The sequence below is a fragment of the Passer domesticus genome, chromosome 14 (genome assembly GCF_036417665.1).
Source record: "Passer domesticus isolate bPasDom1 chromosome 14, bPasDom1.hap1, whole genome shotgun sequence".
Lineage (NCBI taxonomy): Eukaryota > Metazoa > Chordata > Aves > Passeriformes > Passeridae > Passer > Passer domesticus.
The window spans coordinates 13,922,708-13,947,808 of NC_087487.1; the positions used below are offsets into that span (position 1 = coordinate 13,922,708).

At 41.1% G+C, this 25,101-nt stretch overlaps 1 protein-coding gene across 8 annotated transcripts in view; it reads right to left on the reverse strand.

The window, feature by feature from the left end:
• AKAP13 (A-kinase anchoring protein 13) overlaps positions 1–25,101 on the reverse strand; it is a 203,814-nt gene that overhangs the window by 24,323 nt on the left and 154,390 nt on the right. For 6 of the 8 annotated variants that reach the window (XM_064389508.1, XM_064389511.1, XM_064389514.1 and 3 more), the window contains 8 exons: positions 22,425–22,478; positions 18,971–19,033; positions 16,487–16,664; positions 15,794–15,902; positions 11,631–11,756; positions 8,403–8,445; positions 6,624–6,729; positions 2,878–3,049 (listed from right to left, as the gene is read on the reverse strand). In XM_064389508.1, the coding sequence (XP_064245578.1) occupies positions 2,878–3,049; positions 6,624–6,729; positions 8,403–8,445; positions 11,631–11,756; positions 15,794–15,902; positions 16,487–16,664; positions 18,971–19,033; positions 22,425–22,478 (851 nt within the window). The remainder of the gene's footprint in view (positions 1–2,877; positions 3,050–6,623; positions 6,730–8,402; positions 8,446–11,630; positions 11,757–15,793; positions 15,903–16,486; positions 16,665–18,970; positions 19,034–22,424; positions 22,479–25,101) is intronic. The other 2 variants (XM_064389510.1, XM_064389509.1) reach the window with 1 other exon arrangement.

The following is a 25,101-nucleotide window of genomic DNA, read 5'->3' on the forward strand; positions in this document are numbered from 1 at the left end:
CTCGGAGAATTTAACAGGAAATTCTGTAAAAAAATCCATGCAAGGTTGAATTGTCAGGGGTCTTAGATTAAAGAGAAAAAAAAGGAAAAAAAAAAAGCCCCGATGGCATTATCCCTCTGAAAGTAAGGTGGAAAGCAGAAGCAGGAGACAGAAAAAAGACAAATACTGTTCTCATCAAGACAAGGAATATGAGATCTGAAAGACAGGAAGAGGACAGGGGAATTCACTTACACAAACTCAGACATCATGGATAAGATCTAGAGCACAGACCCCAAGTGCTGCTGTACTGCAGGGTTCCCAGAAAAGGTAACAGGAGCAGCATCTCTCAGGAATCTTTGAGGCTGGGACTTCCTGTTAAAGCACCACATTCACCAGTGCAAAGACCATCATGCTTTAACACCACTCTTTGCCGCATATATATGCCAGAGCAAAAGCTGGGTGGCTTGGTTTTTTGGCTTTTTTTTGAATACCCTGGGTCTGCCCATGACTTCTGCCAGCAGATTTCTGGGAATCAAAGTTTTCAAAGATGATTAAAACTGCCTTTTTTTTTTTTCTCTAAGAATTGAGAAATGGGTTTCAGGCTTTAACTCTTTTGGCAGATGAAAGATCACAGCTCAAGATGACATTCAGCATTCAGTAGCTTAGAGAAAAATATTTCCACTTATTCATGACAACACTAACACAGATAATGAACTGGATTTTACAAGTAAGTGTGAAATTCTGAATTATTTCTTGAAGCAGAAAAAAAAAAAAAAGAAAAAATTCTATGTCCAGAATGACAAAATATGCTCACACTTCTAGAATCTCTTACATTTGGGATGACTCAATAAAAACCAGTAATTCTGCTATTTTGACAGAGATCAGGGCAAGGTCATAGGGTGCTGCTATTCTGACAATGTCTCAAAGTTTCCTGTGCAAGAGAAGACAGAACAAAGCAACAACAAAACTCTTGCAAAAACCCACAAAGAACTGAAAGCTTTCAGACCAAAGAAGGAAGAGGAACAAAACCTGCTCCTGTGGGGCATGAACAGAGGTAGGGAGACAATTCAGAATCATGAAATTCACACTCAAGCCTTGAAAGCCTGAAGACAGCACTTTAGTGTGTACCATTTGGCAAAAAATTGGATTTTTTATGCTAAAAAATCTGGTTGCAGGGACTTTATTCCTCCAATTCAACTCTTCAGCAAGAAAGAAGTTCCTCTAACTCCTCCATGCCACTAGTATTAATAACTAAAACCCTCAAAACCTTGTTTTCTGCATCATTGATCATAGAGAAAGTAAGAGAAGACAAGGCAGAGAGCTACTAAAAATAAGGTTCATTTGTTTCAGAGCATGCACAATCTTTCAGCATTGAGTAGATGTTTCAGCCAGCTGGGGGGCATCACTGAAAAACCGAGACATTGATTTAAAATATCCAGTGCTTTGAAAGGCATTAAAAGTTATCCATAGGTGAGACAGATCAGTGGTGGTAGCACCAGTCTACATCAGCACAGGAATATCAGAGCCTCTGCTGCTGCTTATCCATCATTCCCAAAGCATCTGAGGCTGATTTTAAGATGCAGTGGGAGAAAGAACCACTCGCTGAGTGAGCTCTCAAAGTAGGCCTTCACCAAACTTTTTTTTATGACATTCATTTCATGGCCAATGCAGAAAACATGCAACAATTTTGCATTGTACCTTGAAAACAAGGAAAGAACATCTGTGCTAAAACACATGACATTGTTGGGTTATTTTAACTCATTAACATACAGAGCATTAAATTGGGACATATTTGATTTTCTACGTGGCTTCAGAAGCTGTTAAGAAAATCAAGAAGGGAAAGGGAGAGGATGCATTTGAGAGCTTGTAATTGTTGATGTTTTACATTTCCCATCAGGCTGACACAGAGCGTGTCTCAGACAAACAACTCTGCTGAAATCTCTTCCAGGAAACTCAGAAGCGCCATTTGGGATTCAGCTGGCTGCTCCTTCCCCTGCTCACATCCACCAGCAGGAACGGAAGGCTCCAGCCTGGGAGCAGTTCCCGCAGTCGCTTTGACTCATTTTTAAGCTAGTGGAGTAAAAAATTGCTAATAGTGAGGAGAGGAAAGCTTTTTCTACTGAGCTATAGTGGAGAAAAAATGGGTTTTGTCTGCATGTTCTATAGGTTTTGGTTGCTGCATGAAGCAAGCAGCATTCTGGTCTTGACCACACAAACACCAGTGACCTTATCGAGCTACAGGCTGGAGAAACAGCCTGATAAGAAATGAGAACAAAGTCCCCACTCTGTCAGAAACCCACAGTGGGGTTCCCATCCTGCCTGCCCTGTGCTGCACGTCCTTCACACGCACACAGGTAGCTGTCATTTGACCTGTGATGCAATTTCTTGTTCAAAGTGAGCAGAGGGTCAGCATTTCCTTTCTGTACAATGTGGTTCTCGCTGTGGGCTCACCAAAGCAGTATTTCAGAGAATTAAAGCAATACACCACAGATGGGTAGGACATTTTTCCCCCATTGGAAACAGAAGCCATGATCCAAGCCAGCTGTCCCTGTCCTTTGTCCATCTTATCAAAGCACCTCAGCTCCAAACAACTACATGCAGCTGAAATAACCAAAGTTCTCCTGACTGATAGAGCCCAACAAGGGGTAGAAAACCCCCTGGCCTACTGTGAGAGCTGAGCTCAGGTTTAGAAAAGAGGTTTCAGGACACCTCCATGCAGCCACGACTCATTTCAGTCCAGTTTCCACAAGGCAACACACCGCTCCATGAATCACTATCACCTAAGACTCCCTCCCACCTCACATGCTCAAGCAAAAGGAAAATAAAGCGTAAAATTTGCATTTTCCATGCCAGATTCAATGAAAAATAAAATGAAGGGGGGGAACCCCCCTGACTTACTTGCACAGTAGTACGAATCCTTATTGAAAGGCTTCATACAGTGGTAACAGGTTGCTTGGGCTACAACAGAGGTTGCAGTGAATAGATGTCCATTTAACAGCTTCTTATCTTTTTCCTTCTCCTTGGAATCTTTGTCCTTCTCTTTAGTCTTCTCTTTATCTTTCTCTTTTTCCTGTCGAGACAGAATGACCAAAAGCCTCGTCACTGGCAGAGATCTCTTCCCTAGTTACAGATTGCTTAGTGTTTGCCTTTGGCACGGCGAGGGTATCGATCGAGGTCCACCTGAACAATGGCCATGTGTCTGCCCAGCTCTGCCTCAAAAAAGCCCCTGTGGAAGTGGTTTTACACACTATTGACTCACACAGGTGTCTCACCACTGCAGATGGCACCGAGACTGTTCTGAAGACACTTATTTCCTTCTACCTTTGTTTTATACTTGCTTGGCTTAATGACTTTACCTCTTTTTTAATTCTGGGCTCTCATCAGACTCTTCAGAACTTTAAATAAATTGTGTTAAATACAAATACTACATGCAGTGTGTATCAGACTTCCAACACAGCTCATTTTTAAGGCCAAACCATAATGCTCGTGATTTTCAACTGCATTTCTAAAGGAGAACACAACAAGCTCTTCCTCGGTGCCTCTACAGCCTTACTGCCAAAATATTTCCACCTCTGTTTTCCTTCCAACTAGCAACTTTTTCAACAGTTACATGCGACCCCAAGTAACCATGTGAAGCTTTTTGGCAAAATGGATATTTTACAAACTCTCTACCTACGGCACCAAACAAAGGCTGGGGAACAACAGCAACACCATAAAAGAGCCTCTCATCTTCCACAAGCCAGAATCAACCTCTAGGCTACTCAGCTTTGGAAAGATGACAAGCACAAACAGCCTCTCCAACTTTCAGCAGAGTTTTTGCTTCTTTTCTATCTCTAACTTAGAAAGAAAATATTAAATACTAAAAATTTGAAACATTTTTCCCTGCAGCCTTTCATGGATTTGGAATTCTTCCAAACAAATTCTAAAGGAAACTCCACAGAAAAACTCTGAATTTGAATTACAATTCCTCATTTTTCCATGTACCAGCCTACAACATGTTTATGATACGAATCAACTGCAGATCTGTACTTTTAACTGTTGCTGCAGATTTCCTGGCATCTGAAGGAGAAGTTTTACAAGAAACTGTTTAAGGCTTCTGTCAGCTTATCTTTGCATTTTGTTATTTATACGCCACGTGCCCTTTGCCTAATACTGTCCCAGCCTGAATATCAGGGAGCTGCAGAGCTGCCCACGTGAGCAACTGCCATGAAGGGGCTTAAAGAAGGATGGAGCTCTGCAACCACTGCAGGGAAACTGCTGAGCCCAGGCTGACACACTCACATCATGAGGAACTCAGCCTAAGGACTCCTCTCCCAACACATCCCAGGCAAAATGCCAGTGCCGGAGTCTCTCCCTGCAAAGTGTCAAACACAAAGTCTATTTACTGGCCCCAAACGCTCTTTTGTTCTGCAAATAAGCAAAACTAGGAGTATTACCATATGGAATAATCCTGTCTGAAGCAGAAAAGCTGCCAGAAAAGAGTCTGCATTGCATCACATCTCCGCCTCCTCTGAACCATCAGCTTGGCTCACACCACCCCACAGGAACCTCCACAGCCCCATTTTCCACCCACTGACCTGCCCATCTTTAACCATATCCAGCCTGGCAGGATTCAGGAACTAAAACTCTGCAGTTCAGGTCTGGGCTGATGGTACCAAGTTGATGCCTAGAGTTTTGCTCTACTTCCAAGCCTTGTGAAGCTCCAGGAGAAAAGATCACTCTAAGGTCAAGCCAAATCTTGTGGCTCTCACGCTGAAAGGAGATTTCCCATCCTATACCTTAAGCCTATCTGAAGTTCACTGCAAAACCCAGCAATCCTGAAGTCTAATTTTTAATTTCAATTAAAGCTGAACGGCCCCAGGAAAAACAGGAAATCGGTGCACCAATTTCAAGAAGGAAGTCACAAACTCCACATAAGGGCTGCCACTGCCAGCCACTCCACTTAAGGACAAGGTCTCACAATGAGATTTTTTTCAGCTTTTTCTTTTTTCCTGTGGCAGTTACTGGAACTTTATTTAAAGAAGGACTGTAGAAACAAGACTATATTTGTGCTGTTGGAGCTGCCAGTGAGATTCGGAGCCCAGCTTCATGGCTGAAGTGACGTGCCAGAGCAGCCACCACGACAGGCACGGCGGCACCGCAGCCACGCCGCGGCAGCGGATCCCACTCCCCAGGAACCACCCAGCTCTTACCTCCCAGTGCTTCAGTCCCACCAGCTTCACTGTTATCTGAGGTACTTCTGAGAATCTATTCCATTTTATGGACATCCTTCCCCTGGGCAGGAGAGCTGCTCCCCACCAGGAGCTGCTCCCCACTAGCCCATGGCGATGCCGGAGCTGCAGCAGGGTCGGGGACAGGAGGCACAGCAGAGAGGAGCTGAGCACAGTGGAGAGGTGCCCCTCCCCGCTTTGCTCAACTCCTCCGTGCTGTGCCTCCTGTTGGACAATTGCTGACTTCCTTAAAGATTTTAGCTACTTTGCTATTGCTTTCATCTTGCCCTACCTTAGCTTCCACTGCTAAAAAAATCAAAACTAAAAACCAAACCCATACAGGCAGAAAAGGATGTGATTAATATTTTACTAGTCAATATAAGACCACCTTTTTTAAAGGTGGAGGGGAGTAAATCAAACACTCTGTGATGTTTGGGCTAAAGAAAAAGTGAATTTTCACATACCTCGGTGTTGCTATGTAGTACTTCAGCAAACAAAGTGCTGCAGAAGTTGCCCAGACAGAGCAGTTTTGTGTGTTTGAGCTCCTCCTGCTCTGCAGGTCACGTATATTCCCTGCCTCCTAATCCTTTCAAACACTTGCACCTCCTACCATACACCCTGAAATACTGCTGTGGCACAGCACTGCCTTATTACTGTGCAAAGCAACGAAAAAGAGAAATTACTCATGCTAATTGTTGTAATTTCTCAGAAAGTCTTGACCAAAATGAAAAAAAAAAAAAAAAGAAAAAAAAAAAAGAGGGTTTTTTCCTGATCTGACAAAGATACGAGCATGTTTAAGACTTTGCAAGTGTGAATCAGGGCACTCTGCTAATAGCAAGAGATTCACAGATAATCCCAAACAACATGCCAGGCAAGGATAAATTCACACCAACTTCTATCAGTATCCCCTCCAGTTACTGCTCTATACACCCCTTTATTTTAAAGGTTTTTTCACATAACTCTCTACATTTTCAAAAGGCTCAGATGTGCTTTATTTTACTTTATTTCATCCAAGAAAATTGCATTTCTAAAGATCTGTACATGACTAAAAATGAGCTGGAAAGACACTGAAGCCTCCCCTCCCTCCTGACAGCCCAGCAACCAACTTGTTGGTGTCAAACTTCCTCTTTCAAGGCTTGTTGTTTTTGTTAGTTCTGTTTTTAACTATAACAGGTTTTTCTCATTTATAATACTTCTGAGAAATCAGTGTTCCAACGAATTTTTTGGTCAAATTATTTAAATGTACCGGTGGAGCCTTAAAAACGTACATAATGCAAACATTCTACCATGAGCAGACAAGACATTGTAACTTCAATGATATTTTGGCTTTTATTTAGTATAAGTATGAGCTGCAAATTCTGTCAGGCAAAGACTTAAACACAGAACTCCTCTCTGCTGCCTATGGGCATTCCACAAATCACAAGAAGCACTTACTTTGCTCTTCTTGCTGCTGGACATTTTATTCCTGAGGTAGCTGAAGGTGCGGCTGACTTTTGTTACACCTTTACCAGCAGAGACACTGTTGCTCTCTTCAGAGATGCTAAAATTAAATAAATAAAAAAAAAGTTGCTTTCATTTTTTTTTCTCTTTCCCAAAGCATCTATTAAATGGATAGATTATTTTTAAAGGACAAATGCATTTATTAGCCAACACAGTCTAGGTGCTTTATGGTGTTTTACCAGAGAAGGAAAAGTGAAGACAAAATGCCAATCCACTCATTTTCAGATAAATTTCAAGGAATCCTCATATCTGTTTTGAAGCAAGCCATGCCATAGCACCCTCTGCTGCTCCCCTTGTCAAATAACCAGGAATCATTAATGCTGTAAAGAACCATTTCCTTCCAGAGAAAGGCATCTAATGAACTTTGAAAAGGTAGTGAATGCCTTTAACAGAAACCACACTGTCTGCAAAGCCTCCCCTGAGAAATGAGAATACCAGTATTAAGTAATAAACCACAATAGTTATGTATATTAATTTAGGAATTTTTAGGATCCCATATAATTTTTGCCAGCCTTTGCATGCACAAGCTTATGACTTCAGCTCTGATAAAAGAATAAGGAAACTCTTATTGCATTAAAGGACACAGTCTGTCAATATTAAGTACAACACAAACCAAAAGCAGAACACAAATACTAATTAAACCAAGGAGGAGACGACAGCAGAGAGCAGAGGTGAAAAGCCTCCCAGTCACAAAATAAAGCCAAAGCTGTTAGTGACACAGAGACCAGACACCAGTCCTTCCTCCAGGGAAGCACCTTGAAAGCCACCAGGAAGATTATCTCCTCTGTGCAACTTGCAAGGATGGAAAGTAACTTACAAAAACAAGATCATTTTGGCCTTCGTTATAGAGAGATAGAGAGAATTAGCTACAGGCAGAAAGAACTACTTTTAGTGCAACATAAAACTTAGGGTAAACCAATACCCTGCAGTAATGCAAGGTATTATCTACGAATAAACAGAGCCTTGTAAAGAGCTAAAACTTAGACTTACATATTCTGTTTTTATTTTATTTTATTTCATTTCATTTCATTTCATTTCATTTCATTTCATTTCATTTCATTTCATTTCATTTCATTTCATTTCTATTCTGATCTAAAACATTCTTCAGCCTTTAGAGACACAGGACTGATTTTCACAGCTTCTGATTTCAGCTGAAGTGCCCTGGTGCCAGGAAGGCTTTGGGGTGCCCAGGGCAGAGTCCAGTGCAGGAGCCCCCCACAGCAGAGGCAGGGTGTCCCCAGGATACTGCAATATTGTACTGTATATACTGCAACACTGTACTGTATATACTGCAATACTCTACTGTATATACTGCAATACTGCACTGTATATACTGCACTGTATGTACTGCAATACTCTACTGTATATACTGCAATACTTGACTGTACATACTGCAATACTGCACTGTATATACTGCAACACTGCGCTGTATATACTGGAATACTGCGCTGTATATACTGCAATACTTGACTGTATATATTGCAATACTCTACTGTATATACTGCAATACTGCACTGTATACACTGCAATACTGCACTGTATATACTGCAATACTCTACTGTATATACTGCAACACTGTACTGTATAAACTGCAATACTCTATTGTATATACGGCAATACTGCACTGTATATACTGCAATACTGCACTGTATATATTGCAATATCATACTGTATATACTGCAATACTGCACTGCATATACTGCAATACTGTACCTCTGCACTGAGGAGCCCATGGAGCCGCCGAAGGACTGCGCACCTGCAAAAGATGGGAGGGGCAGGGGGGACAGGTTAGACTGCAAGCTTAGCCCACTGATTCCAAAAAACATGGTTTGCACATTGGGATGGTTCAAGAGGAAAGGGAAATGTTTTCTGGAAGTGGGTGTTTAGAACAAATTTCATGTGCTCAGGATAAAGCTAGTTCCCTGTATCCTTAGCTGCTCTCAAATTAGATGCTGAGGTGAAAGCCTGTTTAGTATTTTTATCACTCTTCAGCTATTAAGTAAAGACCATGCAACTGTTAAACTTGCTGGTAAATCAGGGTGGCTGAATCAGAACTGCCAATTCAATGACAATAGGTATAAATGAGAATCATTCTGACACAATGCTTTTATTTATACTCCACTAGAAAGGATCTATTGTACAGCACATCCGGGTTTCATGTATAAAACTTTTCTCCTTGATAAAACTGTAGTTCATTTTCCCATCAAAATCCTGAGGCACTTAATAAAGAGTAAGGGAAACAAGGGAAGCCTTATTCTGCCTTCCACAGAACGTTACCAGCCTGGGGCTTCGTCACGAAACACTGCTTGAGGAAAGGCTGAATTTCAACAGAAGCTGAAGCCCTGCCAGTGGCACCAACTCTCTCTACCCAAGAAACCTGCTTGCACAATGCATTTGGAGCAGATCTGGGAGCTGACACCATTTACTAGAACCACTGAAAAACACTGAAAAATCAGGATCAAATGATCCAGGACAGAGGGCTCCCTCTGAAGTAACCGGGCTTGCAACTCAAAAAACCTTCATAGAAGCAATGTTTGCAGCCCTATCTGAAGTTCAAGAAGCAGCATGACTGTCACCTTACTAGGCTTCTGCATACATACTGCAAGAAAAACAGTATTTTGTCTCCAATTCCTTAATACTAAGGACGAATGCAAAAGAGCTACTTGCTATTAGAGGCCAAGATGGCCCTTTATCCAAAAGCAGTAAGAGCATTAGGAAAAACTGTGCATGCAATACTAGGCTTTAAATACAGATTTTCTAACCACTAATTCAAGTGCCAACAGAGTCTGAGACAGAAATATAATTTCTTCATATTGAGAAACTAAAATGCAGGCATACCCTGTTACCTAAACCCTGCTTGGAGAGCTGTGTTAATATTTCCCTTGCAAAATCTTTCACCTCATTAATGATTTATCCCAAATACACCAAAGTTAGTAATAGTGTAATATGTATGAAATGAAGTCTACTATTCACCTTCCAATAGTGATATTATATTTTTATAATATAAAACTATAATATAAAACCTAAGTGCCTACTAGGATCACATAAGAAATTTACAGACTCCCAAATCCTCGGTTAAAGCTCCAGCAACTCTGGTTCCCATTTCACTTCTAGCTTGCTTTTAATCTGGGTTAGACCTCCTTAGTCTTTACTCTTTTTTTTTTTAGAAGATTCATCAGTTTGACTGCATTTAAATATTTCCCAAATCTTTTTGTTTCTTTGCAGTTAACATCAGAAATGTGAATGAACACTGAACTAAGAGCTGCAATAATTTGATATTTGTGACTGCTTTTCACTACCTTGAGAAAATACACTGCATGACAACTACAGTTATGTATCATTTATCTTTTACTTCAATGGTTGTTTCATCTTAAAAATGGGGGATTCTTGGTGCTGGCAGGCAAAATGGATCCAGTGAAGAATTTAGGTCTGTTTATGATTTCATATTTTAGATTATAATATAACATCACATGATCAACACTGCTGCAAGCTGTAAACCCCAGGAAGATAAGCAAAGAAAAAGACACATCTTCTCACCTTCTGGCTTGTTTCTGAAGTAGAACAGGGGAAGGAAAGCTAATTTTCATAATGTTTTTGTTCCCTGTCATGACCAGGAACAAAACTGAAATCTGGCTTCAGAACCCCCCAAAAAATTAAGTTTTTGTTTCAAAAGCCAGAACTCCTGTCTATGTCCAATGAATTTAGGCTAGCAGCCAAAATTTGCTGTATTTATCTGAATATCAAGTATTGGATGCTTAAAAGAAAAAAAATTAAAAATAATTAATAATAAAATAACTCAAATGCTTAAAAGAACAAAACTCACCAAACAAACAAACAAGCTCCACCAAAAAGTTTACCTAAGGATATTTTTTACTGTGGGACATCACATGAATGCAGAGTCTTTGCAGTTCACCTCGTGGGGACCATGAACTGTGAGTTTTGTTAAAAGCAGAAGAAGAAGACAGAGAAACAAGGAAGGAGCTTAAATATGGAAGGGGTAATATCACACCTGAGCACAGGACTTTGCTGAAGGAAAGGACAAACCCACAGTGAAGACCAGGAATGGAAAGGAGGAGAATTTAGATATATAAAATGTGGATGGTGTGGAGATTGTTTTAAATTCAGGAAGCAATCAAAATCTATTTGACTGGAAAGCAATTTCCCTTATCCCAGTAAGGACACAAGGAATGTGTCTGGTTTATTTCAACAGTCTAATAAAACATGCTTAAGAAATAGGAAGCATTTTGAATAATCTTTGGTAAGACAATTTTAAAAATCAAGAGGAGTATAAATTACTTTAATTCAATCTCAGATGGGCTGCTTTTAGCAATGGAGTTTGCAGGAGAAAAAAAAAGCTGTCAGAGGACTCTCACCTGTTTCCCAGAGAACTATTTTGATAACAATATCAGGACCTAGATATTAACACCTTGAGGATTTAAGGTCTTTGACTACTTGTTTGTGCTTTTTGCATAATGAGGGAACTGTGAAGATTTTCAGAATTCAATAAACAGGGCTTCTGTCCACTTCTCTTTCACTGAGCAATGCACTCACTGTCACCTATGGAGAGCAAGGATGCACCTCTTCTGCTAACTCCATGCCCTGCAACAAGCTCAAGGCAAATATTTTGATTTTAGTAAAAAGGTGAAGACTATTTTGCTGCTCAGAGTGGCAGATGATGATATCTGCCACATGGATAAAGAGTAAAACTAACCAGATAAGATGTGATGGTGCTGATGTAGAAGATTCTTTGGATAATTATCCTTTCAATACTACTATTATTTAGTATTCAGATCCAGGACTAAGATAACGCTGTTAGACATCATGCAATGGAAAGGGTAGTTCAATGTTTGCAAGGTGAAATTCCAGTCTCTGAAGCAGAAAACCAGATTTCCTTGTGTTTCCACCCATTACTGCTGCATTGCACAGAAAATGATTACTTACTATCCAACTCCTCCTCCTCATCACTGGAAGAAGAGCCAATAGAAAAGAGAGTTTTAGACTTAGGAATGAGTGGAGAGATGCTGAAGGAGAAGGAGATTCGTCTCGATGGTCGAGTCCGGCCCTGGGCTGAGAAGTGGGTTAACAGCAGACATTAGAGCATGCTTGAAAATGCATTTAATAATAAAAAGGAGAGGAAAGCAGCCAAAGCAAACTAAAGCAAAGCAAAGCAAAGGAAAAGTCTGCAAAGTAGCTGGCTCCAGAAAGGCACAAGAAACAAAGAACTGAGAATGTGCAAATTCCAGAGGGTGCAGGTTTCAGAGGGCACAGGTCTCACTGCATGCACAGCTCGAGGCTCCAGACTTTCTCTATTTTTGCTGACATTTTTTTATAGGACCTCTTAGTGAAGAACTATAGGCAGGTATCTTTCCAAACAGAACACCAACAATAAAATGGATCTCTGGACAAAGGGCGTCAGCTTCAGGGAAAGAACTGTCATGGAATCAAACTAGAACAACTCAAGATATCTGTTTGAAGGTGCTTTCTGCAGTTAAATGACACAGCAAAGCTACCAAATACTAGCAAGGACAATTTATATGAAGTGTTGACATTATCTACCTGGGGGGGTTCTTGCCACTTCTATGTCTAAAAAAAAAATCAACAATGTTGATAATGTTATACCCTTAAAAATTTCCAGCATTAAAATGGAAACACTTAAACTTCCCAACTTCCCTTCTCTTCTTCCAAAATTAAACAAAAAAAAACCCCAAGCATTTCTTTTGCTTCTTCTAACATGTAGAAGTCCTTATTTTAAAGAAACTGCCTAAACCTTCTTTTGCCCTTGCCTGGAAGATGCCTACCAAACATAGTGCCAAACTCAGCAATTAGTCTGCTAATATGGGATATCAAATATCCCATCATTTATTTTTAAGAGCAACCTTTGCATAGCAGCAGCTTCCCAACAATTCTTTGTAAGTATATGGTCTCTGAAAAGAGAATTAGGAGGCAGCTAGCCATTCTTCACTGAAACTGGATTCCCAAAGGCCCCATTTCCCCAACCTTCTCTTCACACAACCACAGGTGGAAACCTCTGAGCTGTGAGCTGGTTGCTGGACACCCACTGCTCACATGGTACATCTGTGTGTCCTCAGGAAAGGTGACTGGGACAGGGCTGAGGAACCCCCCCCCCACTTAAGCACCTACATTAAAACATCTTCAGCACAGGTATTCAGGTACTTTTAAGTCATTCCATGGATACATCAATTCACTTGCAGAACAGGGAGAACAGGCTAAAGACTTTATCAGTACTAATCTTCCAAGAGAAAGACAAAGCAATTATTTCTCTCTTTGAATAAAACATGTCCTGTCAGCCACGTACAATGAGGGTTTTTTGCATGGCTGGTATCATACATTAAAACTGAATCCAGAATATAAAAACACTGTCCAAGGAATAGCCAATGCTACAAAAGCAATGCAGAACAAATGCCCCATAACACTTCCTCCAACCATTAGTCACAAGTGCCAATTGTCTACAAGCAATTTGACTAAAATTTGCACAGTAAAGGCATTTAAATTGAAGAATTCTTAGGAAGACCCATGCATTAGTTTTGTTTAGACTGCCTTTTGAAGGAGTTGTTCTAGTGTTCCAGGCCTGAAGAATACAATTAGGCAACATGACTTTTTCTTCTGTAGTCTACTGTCTATTTAGACTAAAAGTCAAGATGAACAATAATACTTTACTGTAAATTGAACCACCTTCGCCAGCACAGTTCAACTTCCATTTCAGTGGTTTTATTTATAGCAATTCCTGGCTTTATAACAGTGCTCCACACTGGAAATTTGCTATTCCAACCCTAAAAGCATTCTTCCGAGCACTCCAGCCAACAGCTCTTGTGACCTCCCTCTATAAAATGCTGAAGGATTAACATTGTGAATGGCCACATCAGCTCTTGGAACATCTGACACATCAGACGGAGTGTGGGCTAGGAAATTGGTCTTGGAAATTGCTCCTGCCTCAGCACATATGACAATAAACAGTAAAATAATAGAAAACCCTCCATATGTTTATTAATCTGGATTTAGTTTTTAAAGTCCTTGACCACAGCATATTGCTTTCTTCCCATTCAGACACATTTGCAGGGATCACAGTGTCTTTTGTTTTTTTTAAACACCTATCACAAAATTATGCAAATAGAATAAAGAACTGAATTTGTCCTAGGATTCACTTCCATATAATTCTTGCATAACTCTTAAGTGAAATGCTGGAAAAACATGAACATCAAACCCAGGTGACACAGGGGAGTTTATACACCAAGACCTCCTTGTAAGAGGCACCAAACTGCTTCACATGTCCTACGGTCACAATTCAAATAAAAGTGTTCCTCTTTCAAGGGAGAAGAATGAAGCAGAGTAATAAGAGTGGTTTGGGTTGGAAGGGACCTTTAAATCCATCCAGTTCCAGCCCTCTGCCATGAGCAGGGACACCTTCCACCAGAGCAGGTATCAAGCCTTATCCAACCTGGCCTTGAACACTTCCAGGGATGGGGCAGTCACAACTTTTCTAGATGATTTACTGAAGTTTCTGTAATCAGGAAGGTGTTAGCATTAGGAAAAAAAATCCATGAGCTAAATTTTCCAAGTGATTATTCCTTTTGGATGCTCACATCAACCCCTCAAATGCTCTGATTTAAAAAAACACCTTCCTATAAAAATGTCACAAATTAATGACTGAGAAAATAAAGCTTAGAGGAATGTTAGTAATGTTTACATTCAGTGTACCAAACCCACAGACATTTGCCTCAAAGCAGAAGACTAACCCTGCTACTTTGCCCACAGCCCCTCTGGAGAGGTTACTACATCTTCTCTTTCTTCCACCAGGGACCAGGGTGGCCAGGCTGGCTCTAGAAGGAGATGGGATAATCAAGCCTCCATGGCATTTTTAACTGGCCACAGGACATTTTAACAACCTTGGCCATCCAGGCTCCCTCAGCCACCAATTGCTCATTTCTGGGGAGCCAGCCAAGTTTTTTGGTGTTTGGTCACAGTCTGTGTGCAATGCCAAGAAACTGGTTGACTCAAAAAACAACAATTAAGACCTTCAGCCCGAGGAGGAAAGAGGCAATGCCACCACACAGGGAAGGATCTGGTCTCTTCACAGGAAGAGCTGCCCTGTTTTGGTAACTGCTGCTGGGGGACACATCCATTAGGCCACATCCTTATTAATCATGGAATTATCATGGTGAAGAATTTAAAGCCATCTACTAACTAAGAACAATCCCTGTGAGCTTCCTCCAGCAAGCCTCCTCCATGAATAAAACACTTTTCTTAAAGAACCTTGTTGTGCTTTGCAAGGGAGAATCACATTAATAAAGAGCAAAGATCAGACACCATCACTAATTGACAAGAGCTAAAATGTCAATAGGGTTTCTGGCTGGCAATTAATAAAATGAAAACATGTGTAATACATCCAAAGCACATCCAGCTGCAGCCTTCTGAATGACTTTTTCAGCTGAAAGAATCAATTCAGCCAAGTTGCAAAATTAAGTGCTTGTTATCGCTTCAATTAAGCTAAACTGGAAAATTTTATAGAATCATCTTTTATTATTTTCTCCAAGAATGAGATTCAATAAATTATACCCAACTGCTCCAAAATATTTAACTCAGAATGAATAACAACAAACTCCTCCAAGGAGCTCAAGACATGGATTCTCAAGTTCCAATGTATCAGCTTCAAAAAAATCTAGATGCAGGGAAGAAAGATCTCGAGTGGAACTTACATCAAAGGAAGAAACTCTGAAAGGTGAAAGGATGCAAAATTAGATTTTTTTTTGTTTTTGTTTTTTTGGTTTTTTGTTGTTGTTGTTGTTGTTTTTTAACAAACTCAATAAATCATAGTTTTCATATCAGTAGTATAATTTAGAAAGAAAAAAACAACCCACACCAAGGAAACCTAACAGAAAGAAAATGGCAGGGATACACTGGGAAGAACAAAACTAAACTGGATGAGTTCTGCCTTTCCACCCACAATTCCATGCAGCAGTGAAACATGTCCTTCATGTAATAAAGGAAGCATGAGCGGGCAGTAGCACACTTTGCCTTGGGAAGGAAGCAAGATATACTCAATTATACAGATGACAGAATGGATAAGGGAAAACTGGATTACTCACTGTCCAGCACTGGTTTGCTAATTGACATTAGAGACATGGATTTGGTCAGTGGAGATGAAACAGCAGAAGAGGAGAAGTTAAATCCTTGTGGCTGTGATGTCTGATGCACCTGCAGAACAGAACAGAACAGAACCACAGTGAGTATGTCAGGAATGCCAGAACCATTCCAGCCTCAGATCCCAGTTCAGGGCTCATGTTTACTGCAACTCTCACTTTGAAACAGTGAAACAGAGCACAAGTGAAATGCAACATTTTGTTTTGCCTTTTAAGTGTCAGACAACTAATCATGGAACAGAGAGACTATGTGTGCTTGATTTTCTTGTAAAACATTAAAAACCAGATATTGTCAAAACTCTCTGATGGCCATGGAAATTGCTGTTGCGACTCCCAACTCCTCAGCAGAATTAGGCTGTGATCCAAGATGACAAAAAAAATCTGATGCTTAGCAGTTTGTTCCCCAAAAATGCCATTCCTCTAAGCGAGAGAAGACACAAGTGCTGTGTTGCCACAAACAATGAAGTAGGAAATTTAAAACAGCTGGAGATTTCTCCATGTCAAAGATGGAAGATTTTTAACATTATGTATATGTACATATACAGTGGAAGCCTCTGTCAGACTGTCACTTGGGAAAATGACTTCCAAAATGTTGATGTAGCATTTCCCAGACATCCAACAGTAGTTGGACAGCTTTACCTGGTGGTTGTAGTCTCTGATTTCTCCTTGCTCGAGCTCCTCAGTGAGCAGGACCAGGGACTGATTGCTGGCAAGTGGACTCCTCCTGAGGTCTTTGGAGCTCAGAGAAGAAGCCTCCAGGTTTGTAGAGGGCTTCTTGTTCTCACCAGAGTCTCCAGCAAGGCCTTCCAGGCTGTAACTAAAGAGAAAGCACAGAGGTCAAACTGTGCACTGCTGCCAAACTCTCAGGGACCAGTGTCTTTCAGCACAGAGCACCTGCAAACATAAAACACAGAGCAGGCACTGAAGTGCGCAGGCAAAGGCAGGTGCTACTCCTCAGCATGTTCTTTTTTCTTCAGAGCAAATAGCAACATCAATGAAGGTTTGTCTGTTGCTTGAACAACCATTGAAACTCCTGGTAATTGTCTTTCCTACTGTTTTTTTACTCTTTTTGAGTGGTGCACAGGAAAATCCAGAAACACCCCTTCTAAAGATTTTGGCATTTCCATATATTCTCTTTGATAGCTTTTTATTAGGCTCTCCCTTGGAATAAAGCCACCCAAATCAAACTACCAGGTGCTGCCTGTCCTGGACCAATACCCCTCCCAGCAGCCACATCAGCAGCTGTAACACTCATCTCTGCAGCCACATCCTCTGAATCTATTTTAAATCCTGACACTGCACAGTTTTGGCACTGACAATGTCATCGATTCTGCCAAAACTGGTTTCCTTTTACCCATGGTGTGGTTTTGTTTTTAAATTCAATAAATGTTGTTTCCATCACCCAATCAATTTTATTTTATCATCTACTGAGGGAGCTAGGTCTTGCCCAGCAGAGCTGGGCAATAACTCAAAGCTAAATAAAATAAAAACGAAACTTTTTCTTGCAGAACTGTTAGAAATAAAGCATCTGGCCAAACTCTGTAGAGATGGGTGCTGATAGACAAGTGACATTCTCCTCACACCTATACAAAACACATCCTGTTTCACATGGGACTATTTAATCCGATAAATCTTGCCCTAATATTCTGCTTCTGACCCTCTTGCTCCTCGTGCCAAAGCACCAACAAACCCACTGAAATTCCAGTGTGGGTTCACTGGGTGAAGCTTTGCAGATTCCCCTCCCAGGACACCAGCACAGATCCATGGCCAATCTTTGATTTGATATTCACTAAGTGCCAGCCCTACTCTGGATTTATATCCCAACCCAAGGCTAATCATGATGTCTGTGGTGAACAAGCTGACATGAAACACATGAAAAAGAAAACATACCACAGGCTGTACAGATGATTTAAACAACCAAAGGAGCTTTAAATTCAGGTAGACTTGCATAGCAGTGATTAATGTTCTGCAGTCCCTTAGAAGCATTAAAAGGCTCGTAAATATGCACCTTGAAAGCAAAAACTGCAATAAACCATGAATAAGAAGATTTAGTAATTTAAAAACCTTTTTTCATGGTAATTAATGAGGAAAAAAGGAGTGGTTGAAGCATTTATAATTTAATCTGCTTTAGGAAGATTGTGACTCATCAATGTGTATCAACAGCAGGCATTTAAAAGTTTATTCTAAATCACCTGTAGGTGGAAATCAGTCCCATTTCTACTGATTATTTAGGACAGAAGAAATCTGTTTTTTACATTCCAAGGTAGCAACAACAATGCTGCACAGTAGAGAAAAAAAATAATGTACTTGTGACAAAACTAGCTAAAACCTGCAAATATCAGCCCATAAAATAGTTATCAGTGACACTGGTCTGTAATTTGCTGATTGGCATATATACACCAAGCATAATTGACCTGTACGAGGAAGCGCGGGTTTCCTTCTTAATAGCTACTCTTCAGAAAAAGAGTTTTAATAGCTCTACCCAAACCCAGCAAAAACTGCTACACTAAAGCCATAAAGCCATAAAATCTGGGGGACTGGCTTCCAAACAATATTGGGTAAAGAAGTGACCTGCAAACACCAATATCAGTGCTGGGACTTTCTACAGAAGATGCCAACTTTAAGAGCCTGGGAATTTTCATCTGTGGTGATCAGATTGGTTTTTTTTCAGGGAAGGTTTTATACGATTAGTCTCCTTGAAGAAAAGACTAGGTCTTTCAATTTACAGAGAGCAAGTCTGTGTGAACTTAAATCCTTTATGAGACTGATCTGATACAGAGAAGTGCTGAATCATATTTAATCTCAGTTTGATTTGCTGTCACAATTATCATCCTGATCACTGCTGTGGAAAAAAGCACGGCTTGAAGTCATCACAGAACAGAGCAGCTCAACCCAACAGTGCAGCTTCTTTACTGCCAGAGGCCAGTGGAAAGCAGCCACCACCTCCACCTGCAGCCCAGCTCTGAGGATCCACTCCCAAGAGTAATTGCTGAAAAAGCAGACCAAGCAAACAAACACGTGCACGCTTCAGCCAGAGCAGCGGCGGAGGAGGCGATACACGAGAAGCTGACGACAGGGTGTTTGCAGAGCTCCTGTGCTGCTGCACATTTATTCATACCGTACCTTCTACAAGTAAAGTCAGGACCCATGGCAATGTACTGTACGCCTGAGGGACACCAGCTCAAACTAGGAACGGCAAAAGAGGCAAAGAAAGGAAAAGGGCAGTGAATATCAGATTGTTATGGAACATGGGGGACGTTAAAATACTCTCACTCTCACATATCTTGAAAAAAAACAACAACAAACTCAGAAATAATGCAGTAGCACACGTCTGGTGAACAAACACACCACAATACCTCAAATGCCCGAGGTTACCACTGAACAGGAGTAGGACAGCTCATGCTTCCCCCAAACCAACTCCACCAGTGGGTATACAATGTACTGGAAAAAGTACTCCTTGTGGGGAGAGAGGTTTTTGGGAAAAACAAGGCTAAAACATACCAAAGCCAATTTGTAAGTAATCACACACAGCCATTATGTTAGTAATTGTTAGTATTTTCCTGGGAACTCTCATTCTCAAATCAGAAAAAGAATCCCTTACAGATATTTCATAGTTTAAGTCCCCTCCATAGAAATACCAATAACCTCAGGCTACACTTGGAAAAATAAGGAGAAAGACACATTCTCAAATGCTGCACAGCTAATCAGTGAAAGAGGCTGGAAGAAAAAAACAGGCTAATCTTACTATTGACTTGGGATTAAATCAAGAGTGCCACGAACTAAAAAACCCTTCAGCTCCCATTCCCCAAAAGAGTCCCAAAGTTGCATCACGAAAGACCTAAGAAATGCAAATATAGAATGCAAATATTTTTGTTGTTATTTTAGACTGCTTTTGTTATTTTTTCTCTGTTAGCTCATGGCCCAATTGCAGGTTTTGCAGAAACAGAGAAATCCATCTTCTTGTCAGCTATGACATTTATATGATTCCTAAATCCTGAAAAAGCTGTTCAGAAAGCATACATTGTCTAAAGGGAATTTTGCATAAGCACAAGTCCTGCTCCAGGTCCTGGTCTGAGAGCCATGCAAGGAGGGGACATGGCCAGAACATGCTTTGCTCCATGAAGGGAGCCTATGAAAAGGGCAGAACAAATTTAAGCCTTCTTGGACAAGGAACTGTGAGTGCCAGAAGCCTCTGAGGGCACAGATGAAGATTTAAACCCACTGAATGCATCATGTCATGCCATCTCATGTTGTTTCCACACACACTGCAACACTGGAAACATTCTGGAAGGGTTTGACAATTGGAAACATTCTGGATGGGTGTTTAGTGGCAGAGTTCAGATAATTGCTGCCTGTTTTATAAAGGACGTTAACTGGGTGAGGACACACCCAAAGCTTTGCACTCAAAAGGTGTGCTTCACCAGGAGCTCTCAGCACAGTACTATAAACATTCTTCAGGAAAACATTCCTTCCCATAACATGCCAATATTTCCAAGTACTTCATCATCCTCACCCACTTCAACCACAATGGCAGATGTTGAAGTATTGGTGGGTGATGGCAGGGACTAAATATTTGTGTGAAATCATAGAGGAACCAAGTCCAGGCCACAGGAAATCCATCTCCATCACACACAACCTGCACTCTCAGGCCTGGGGTCAGCCTCCCAGCAGGTCACTCAGACCTGCTCAGGGGCAGCAGAGAAAGCATCGCAATGAAGGTGTCACACGATTCCCCAGGCTATCTGCTTGTGGCCACAAGAGCACTGAGCTTGGGGGACCCTTTGAGATATCCTTATGTCACCTTGCTTTTCAAAGCCACTCATTTTTGGGTGGTCCCTTTTCAGTTGAAGGAAAGAAGATTCTCCTCATTAAAAAAATCATGTAATATTTACACTAGACTCTAAAAGATGCCACTATTCCTGACCACTGCCATGTTATGGAGATGATCCCAAATGCTAAAACTGCAGGAGAGGGAAGAAGAAAAGTAGAGGGAGGAAAGAAAAGGAGCCCTACATATATAGGAGGAGGCCTGGAAGTGTTGAGATCTCACAGAAAGAAGGAAGGAAGGGGATTTGTTGGCAAAGGCTGTGGAAAGCACTCTTGCAGAATCACAGTCTGCAGGGGAGCCACCCACAGTCTGTTGGCAACACCATAAAATCCTAAAAAGATCAATGCAGACCATGCAAAACTCCTTTACAGAAGACAGTTTGGGGAGGAGGAGGAGCTTTTATCTACATCAGCCTTGTGGGAGAGCATAAACAGCTGGAATCAGTTTCAGGCTCCTGCTCCACAAGTGGGGTTAGAGAGGATGATTCCAAAATGGTTTAGAGACCAGAAAAAGCGAGAAAGCGTTTATGAAGGGATTATCACACATTTTAGATATGACCAGGTATTCTAGATGTTTTCTTTATTCTACATGTAAGCTCAGTGTTTCAGGATATTTTGACTCTAAATACTAACACAGCTCCTACAGAGGAGCTTTAAGAGAATACTGATAAAAATAAGTTTATTTGCATGAGCTGAGAAGACAAGCATTGCACTGCTTCCTGCAGTGGTACAAATGAAGTGGTTTCTTAGAAATAAAACTGCATGTTCTTCTTTATGCATTTTTTTAAAAAGTTGGTTTTTAAGAATATTCTTTTGAACTGTACAGTGCTGCTGGGGTTCATTGATGCTGATGCATAGTGAGGCACAGTGATTTTTTTGGTCATAACATCATGGTAACATTCTTTTCACATGTGGGAATGTGGTAGTTTGTTTACACACAAAACACCCCATCCGTATTTCAGGTGAAGTGAAATCCTGAGTTAACCTGGCACAGGAGAGGGGGTAGCAGGCTATGGGAGGTGAGACAAGCTTGAAACACTGAAGGGCAGAAGTTCAACTTCTCTTTTTTCTTTAGCCTAAAATGTCTACATATGGACAGCCCACATCTGCTGTGTCAAAAATTAAGTATCCTCTTTTATATAGTAATAGTCAATGCAAAAGTAACATGAGTGGAACTGTGTATCTGTGGGATGGATGAGAAACTGCAAGATCATTATAGAGAGGAAAAACACGTGAAAGTAAAGAGAAAAACATACCATATTTTCTATTTTTTAGGAAGATGGTTATAAAGACCATCAAAAGAGCAAAATTAAAGCCATTTAATTCAACCAGCTGCAGACCTGCAGAGTGTTCTGCAACTCTGAGATTGTGTTTGACCTTCCCTTCCCCTAGCTGCCCCTCCTGCAATCTTGCCAGGAGTCTCTGACGTGCTTTAAATCCAAATCACACACATGCTCCCAGGTAAACCACTGTCTTAACCAACTCCAAATCTTACACATGGCAAAGGCCAACAAAATCATATCTGAGATTTCTCTTCATTATTAAGACAATGTCCTGGAGAAAACAGCTCAAGCATGGGCTCTGTGAGGCACAAAACCTGCCCTGGGTCAGACTGGAGAGGGAAAGCAGCCAGGTGGGATGCACAGCTCCAATGCCAACACTTCCAGAGGTACTACAGGTTCACTAACACAAGAGGATAGTTAGTAGACATTCAAACACAATGTGTTAGTCACATTAGTTGGCTTTGTACCTTCTCCTATGAATGGGAGGCTTCTTTATACCATCCCCCAGAATTCGCATTGAACTGAAAATGAATCATGGAGAATGGTCAGCAGCTTGAATGAAAAAAAATTAACAAATGGCAGCTAAAGGATTAAAATCCCCAACACACAGACAGAGGGAATGGACATACAGGGAAAACACAAAATGGAATATGAAAGGAGGTAATGAGTCTCTGTGTTTCTCCTCTCTTCTACAAATAAATCTGGGATTTGGTTGGTTTTATTTTGTACAGGAAGAAGACTGCACAGGTATTGACCATGTTGTAACTTTGCTGCTGCCGAAGCCAGGTCAGTTTAGAGTTTAGATAAGGCCAAACACTTTGACAGAAACTGTTAGCAATGGTGATTAACACCAGCTCCAGTTCTTGCAGTGCTTAATCCATCAGTGAAACATGAGGGTGTTTCTTTCCCCAGCCTGGATGTTTAACACACACTGCAGCATTGTTGAAAGACAGGCATTTCAAATCTGCTATGAATGTCAGGAATTAACTGAAGGATGAACATCCTTTTGTGCAGCCTTGTTGGGTTTTTTTGTATTTTTAATAGCAAAATGCAGACACAAGGATTATCTGTGAAGTGCATTTCAGGAAAAATGGGAAGTGAAGGGGAACTGAGCATCTTTTCACATTTTCATTTAAGACTATTATTTTTTTCCTGATCTTTTCTGTGAACAAACCTTTACACTCATCCCTCTTACAAAGAGAAAACATGTAACAGTGGAAAAGACCAAATTTTACATAAGGCTGATTTTTTTTTTTTTTCTGTAGGATCTTTGGGTCCTCTATCTAAGCTTGACTTAGCTATCTTTGTCATCAAGGTCTGGACTATTTTTGATGTGGACAGCGGCTGCAAGTGGTTTGTGAGACAGGAAGCACCTCTCAGAGCTCAGCTGATGGTGCATTCTGTCACCTTCTTCCTCCTCCTGGCTGCACAGCCCAGTTCTGATCCTTGGGCTGGTTTTGGCGGCAATTACACTTTATTTGATTATTCTTCTCCTCATTTAGTGAGTGCAAGATGCTCACCTGCAGAGCAGAGAAGTGCCATGGGTGCTCAGAGGAGGGGAGGGAGCACAAGGATGGTGGGAGCAGCACAGATCCTGCCCATCAGCAGGACAAACCTCAGCCAAGGCTTGTGCTCAGTGTTACTCCACATTGGAGGTTTGCAAAAGTCAAGTTGCAATAAGGACTCTTCCCCTTCTACTGGAAAAGCATCTATTGCATGTGAAATAAATGGCTAAGCAAACACTCCGAATTTAACTGATTTGAGAGAAAGTCACTTGTTAGCACTTCACTTCCTCAGTATTTGTTGTTTCTCACTAAGCAACGAGAGTCTCAACATCACAACAGCCACATATGAAAAGAACAAAGAAAAGAACAAAACAACACAGCAAATAATCCAAATTCCTTTCTAAAAGAAGCATAAAACCAAACATGAATCTAATCAGCACCACAGACCCACCCAGCTTTTCTAACTACCCTACATGACAGCTATCCTTATGTAGCTGCAGCTGTATGTGAGAACATATGAGAAGAATTACTGTTCCTTTAACTCAGATTTTCTTACACTTACAATGAATGTATTTTCCCTGTATCAGAAACAGCCTCCAAAGTGTGATGCAGGAGAATTTAACCCCATCTGTTCAATGTTAGCAGTGATTGCCAGCTATGCAGTTTATTTCCCTCAGAAATCCTTATGCATCAGGCCCTACACTTAAAAATAAATCTCCCCAAATGAGTTTATGAGCCTATGGACTCATTCTGTCATAAACCTGCAGGTATGCTGACACTTTTGTCACTTTTAAAAATTGATGGGGATTTATTAACTTATTTAAATATTACCTGAGGACCAGGAATGAAGCCCAAAAAAGGTGACAGTGTTAAACAACAATAACAATAATAGCAACAATACAAATCTTTCACTGCATGTTACTTAGAAAATCCTGAACGGTTTTCAACATTGACTTTAAGACCTGAAGGTGATATTCCTTCAGTGATACCCGCAGCTGCTGTGTGTAAAGGATGCATGCATTCCTGATGGGAGGCTGCTGCCTCTCCCTGGATTATCCACAGGGGTCAGAATTTTCACGAACACGTTGTGAGTGGCCAGTTTTAATTTAATGCCATCCAGCCCCACATGCAATGGCTCTGTTTCTGTTAACAGCAGGACATTTGCCATGAGGACACAGCAGGCAGCCTGAGAGTGGCACTGCCCTGCACACCTGGGCCTGCAGCCTCTGTGAGCTGTAGGGAGGATACGGCACCCTGACCTGATAAGCAACTGGCCATTCCTGCTCTGGGAGCCTAAAAAACACTGGCCAAACCACCACTGGGCTCAGAATGCACAGGGTTTGGCCCCAAGCACCGCGCAGCCCAAATGCTGAACAGTGCAGGGCATGGCAGGGAACCTCACACCAATTACTACTTCTTGGTGTGCATCTTCCTTTGTTTCATCTCCTTCCCCACTGAAATAGGAGACTGAGCAACTTTTTTCCCCACAGTCACTTGGCACCAGCCTGCACACACTGACATGGCTTGTACACCTCTGCCCCTTGTACCTTCTGAAAGAGCAGATGGGAAAACTTCTTTTGAATCTTCCTGAACAGGGACTTCAGTGATGAATTAGGTGGAACTTACTGTGCATGAGAGA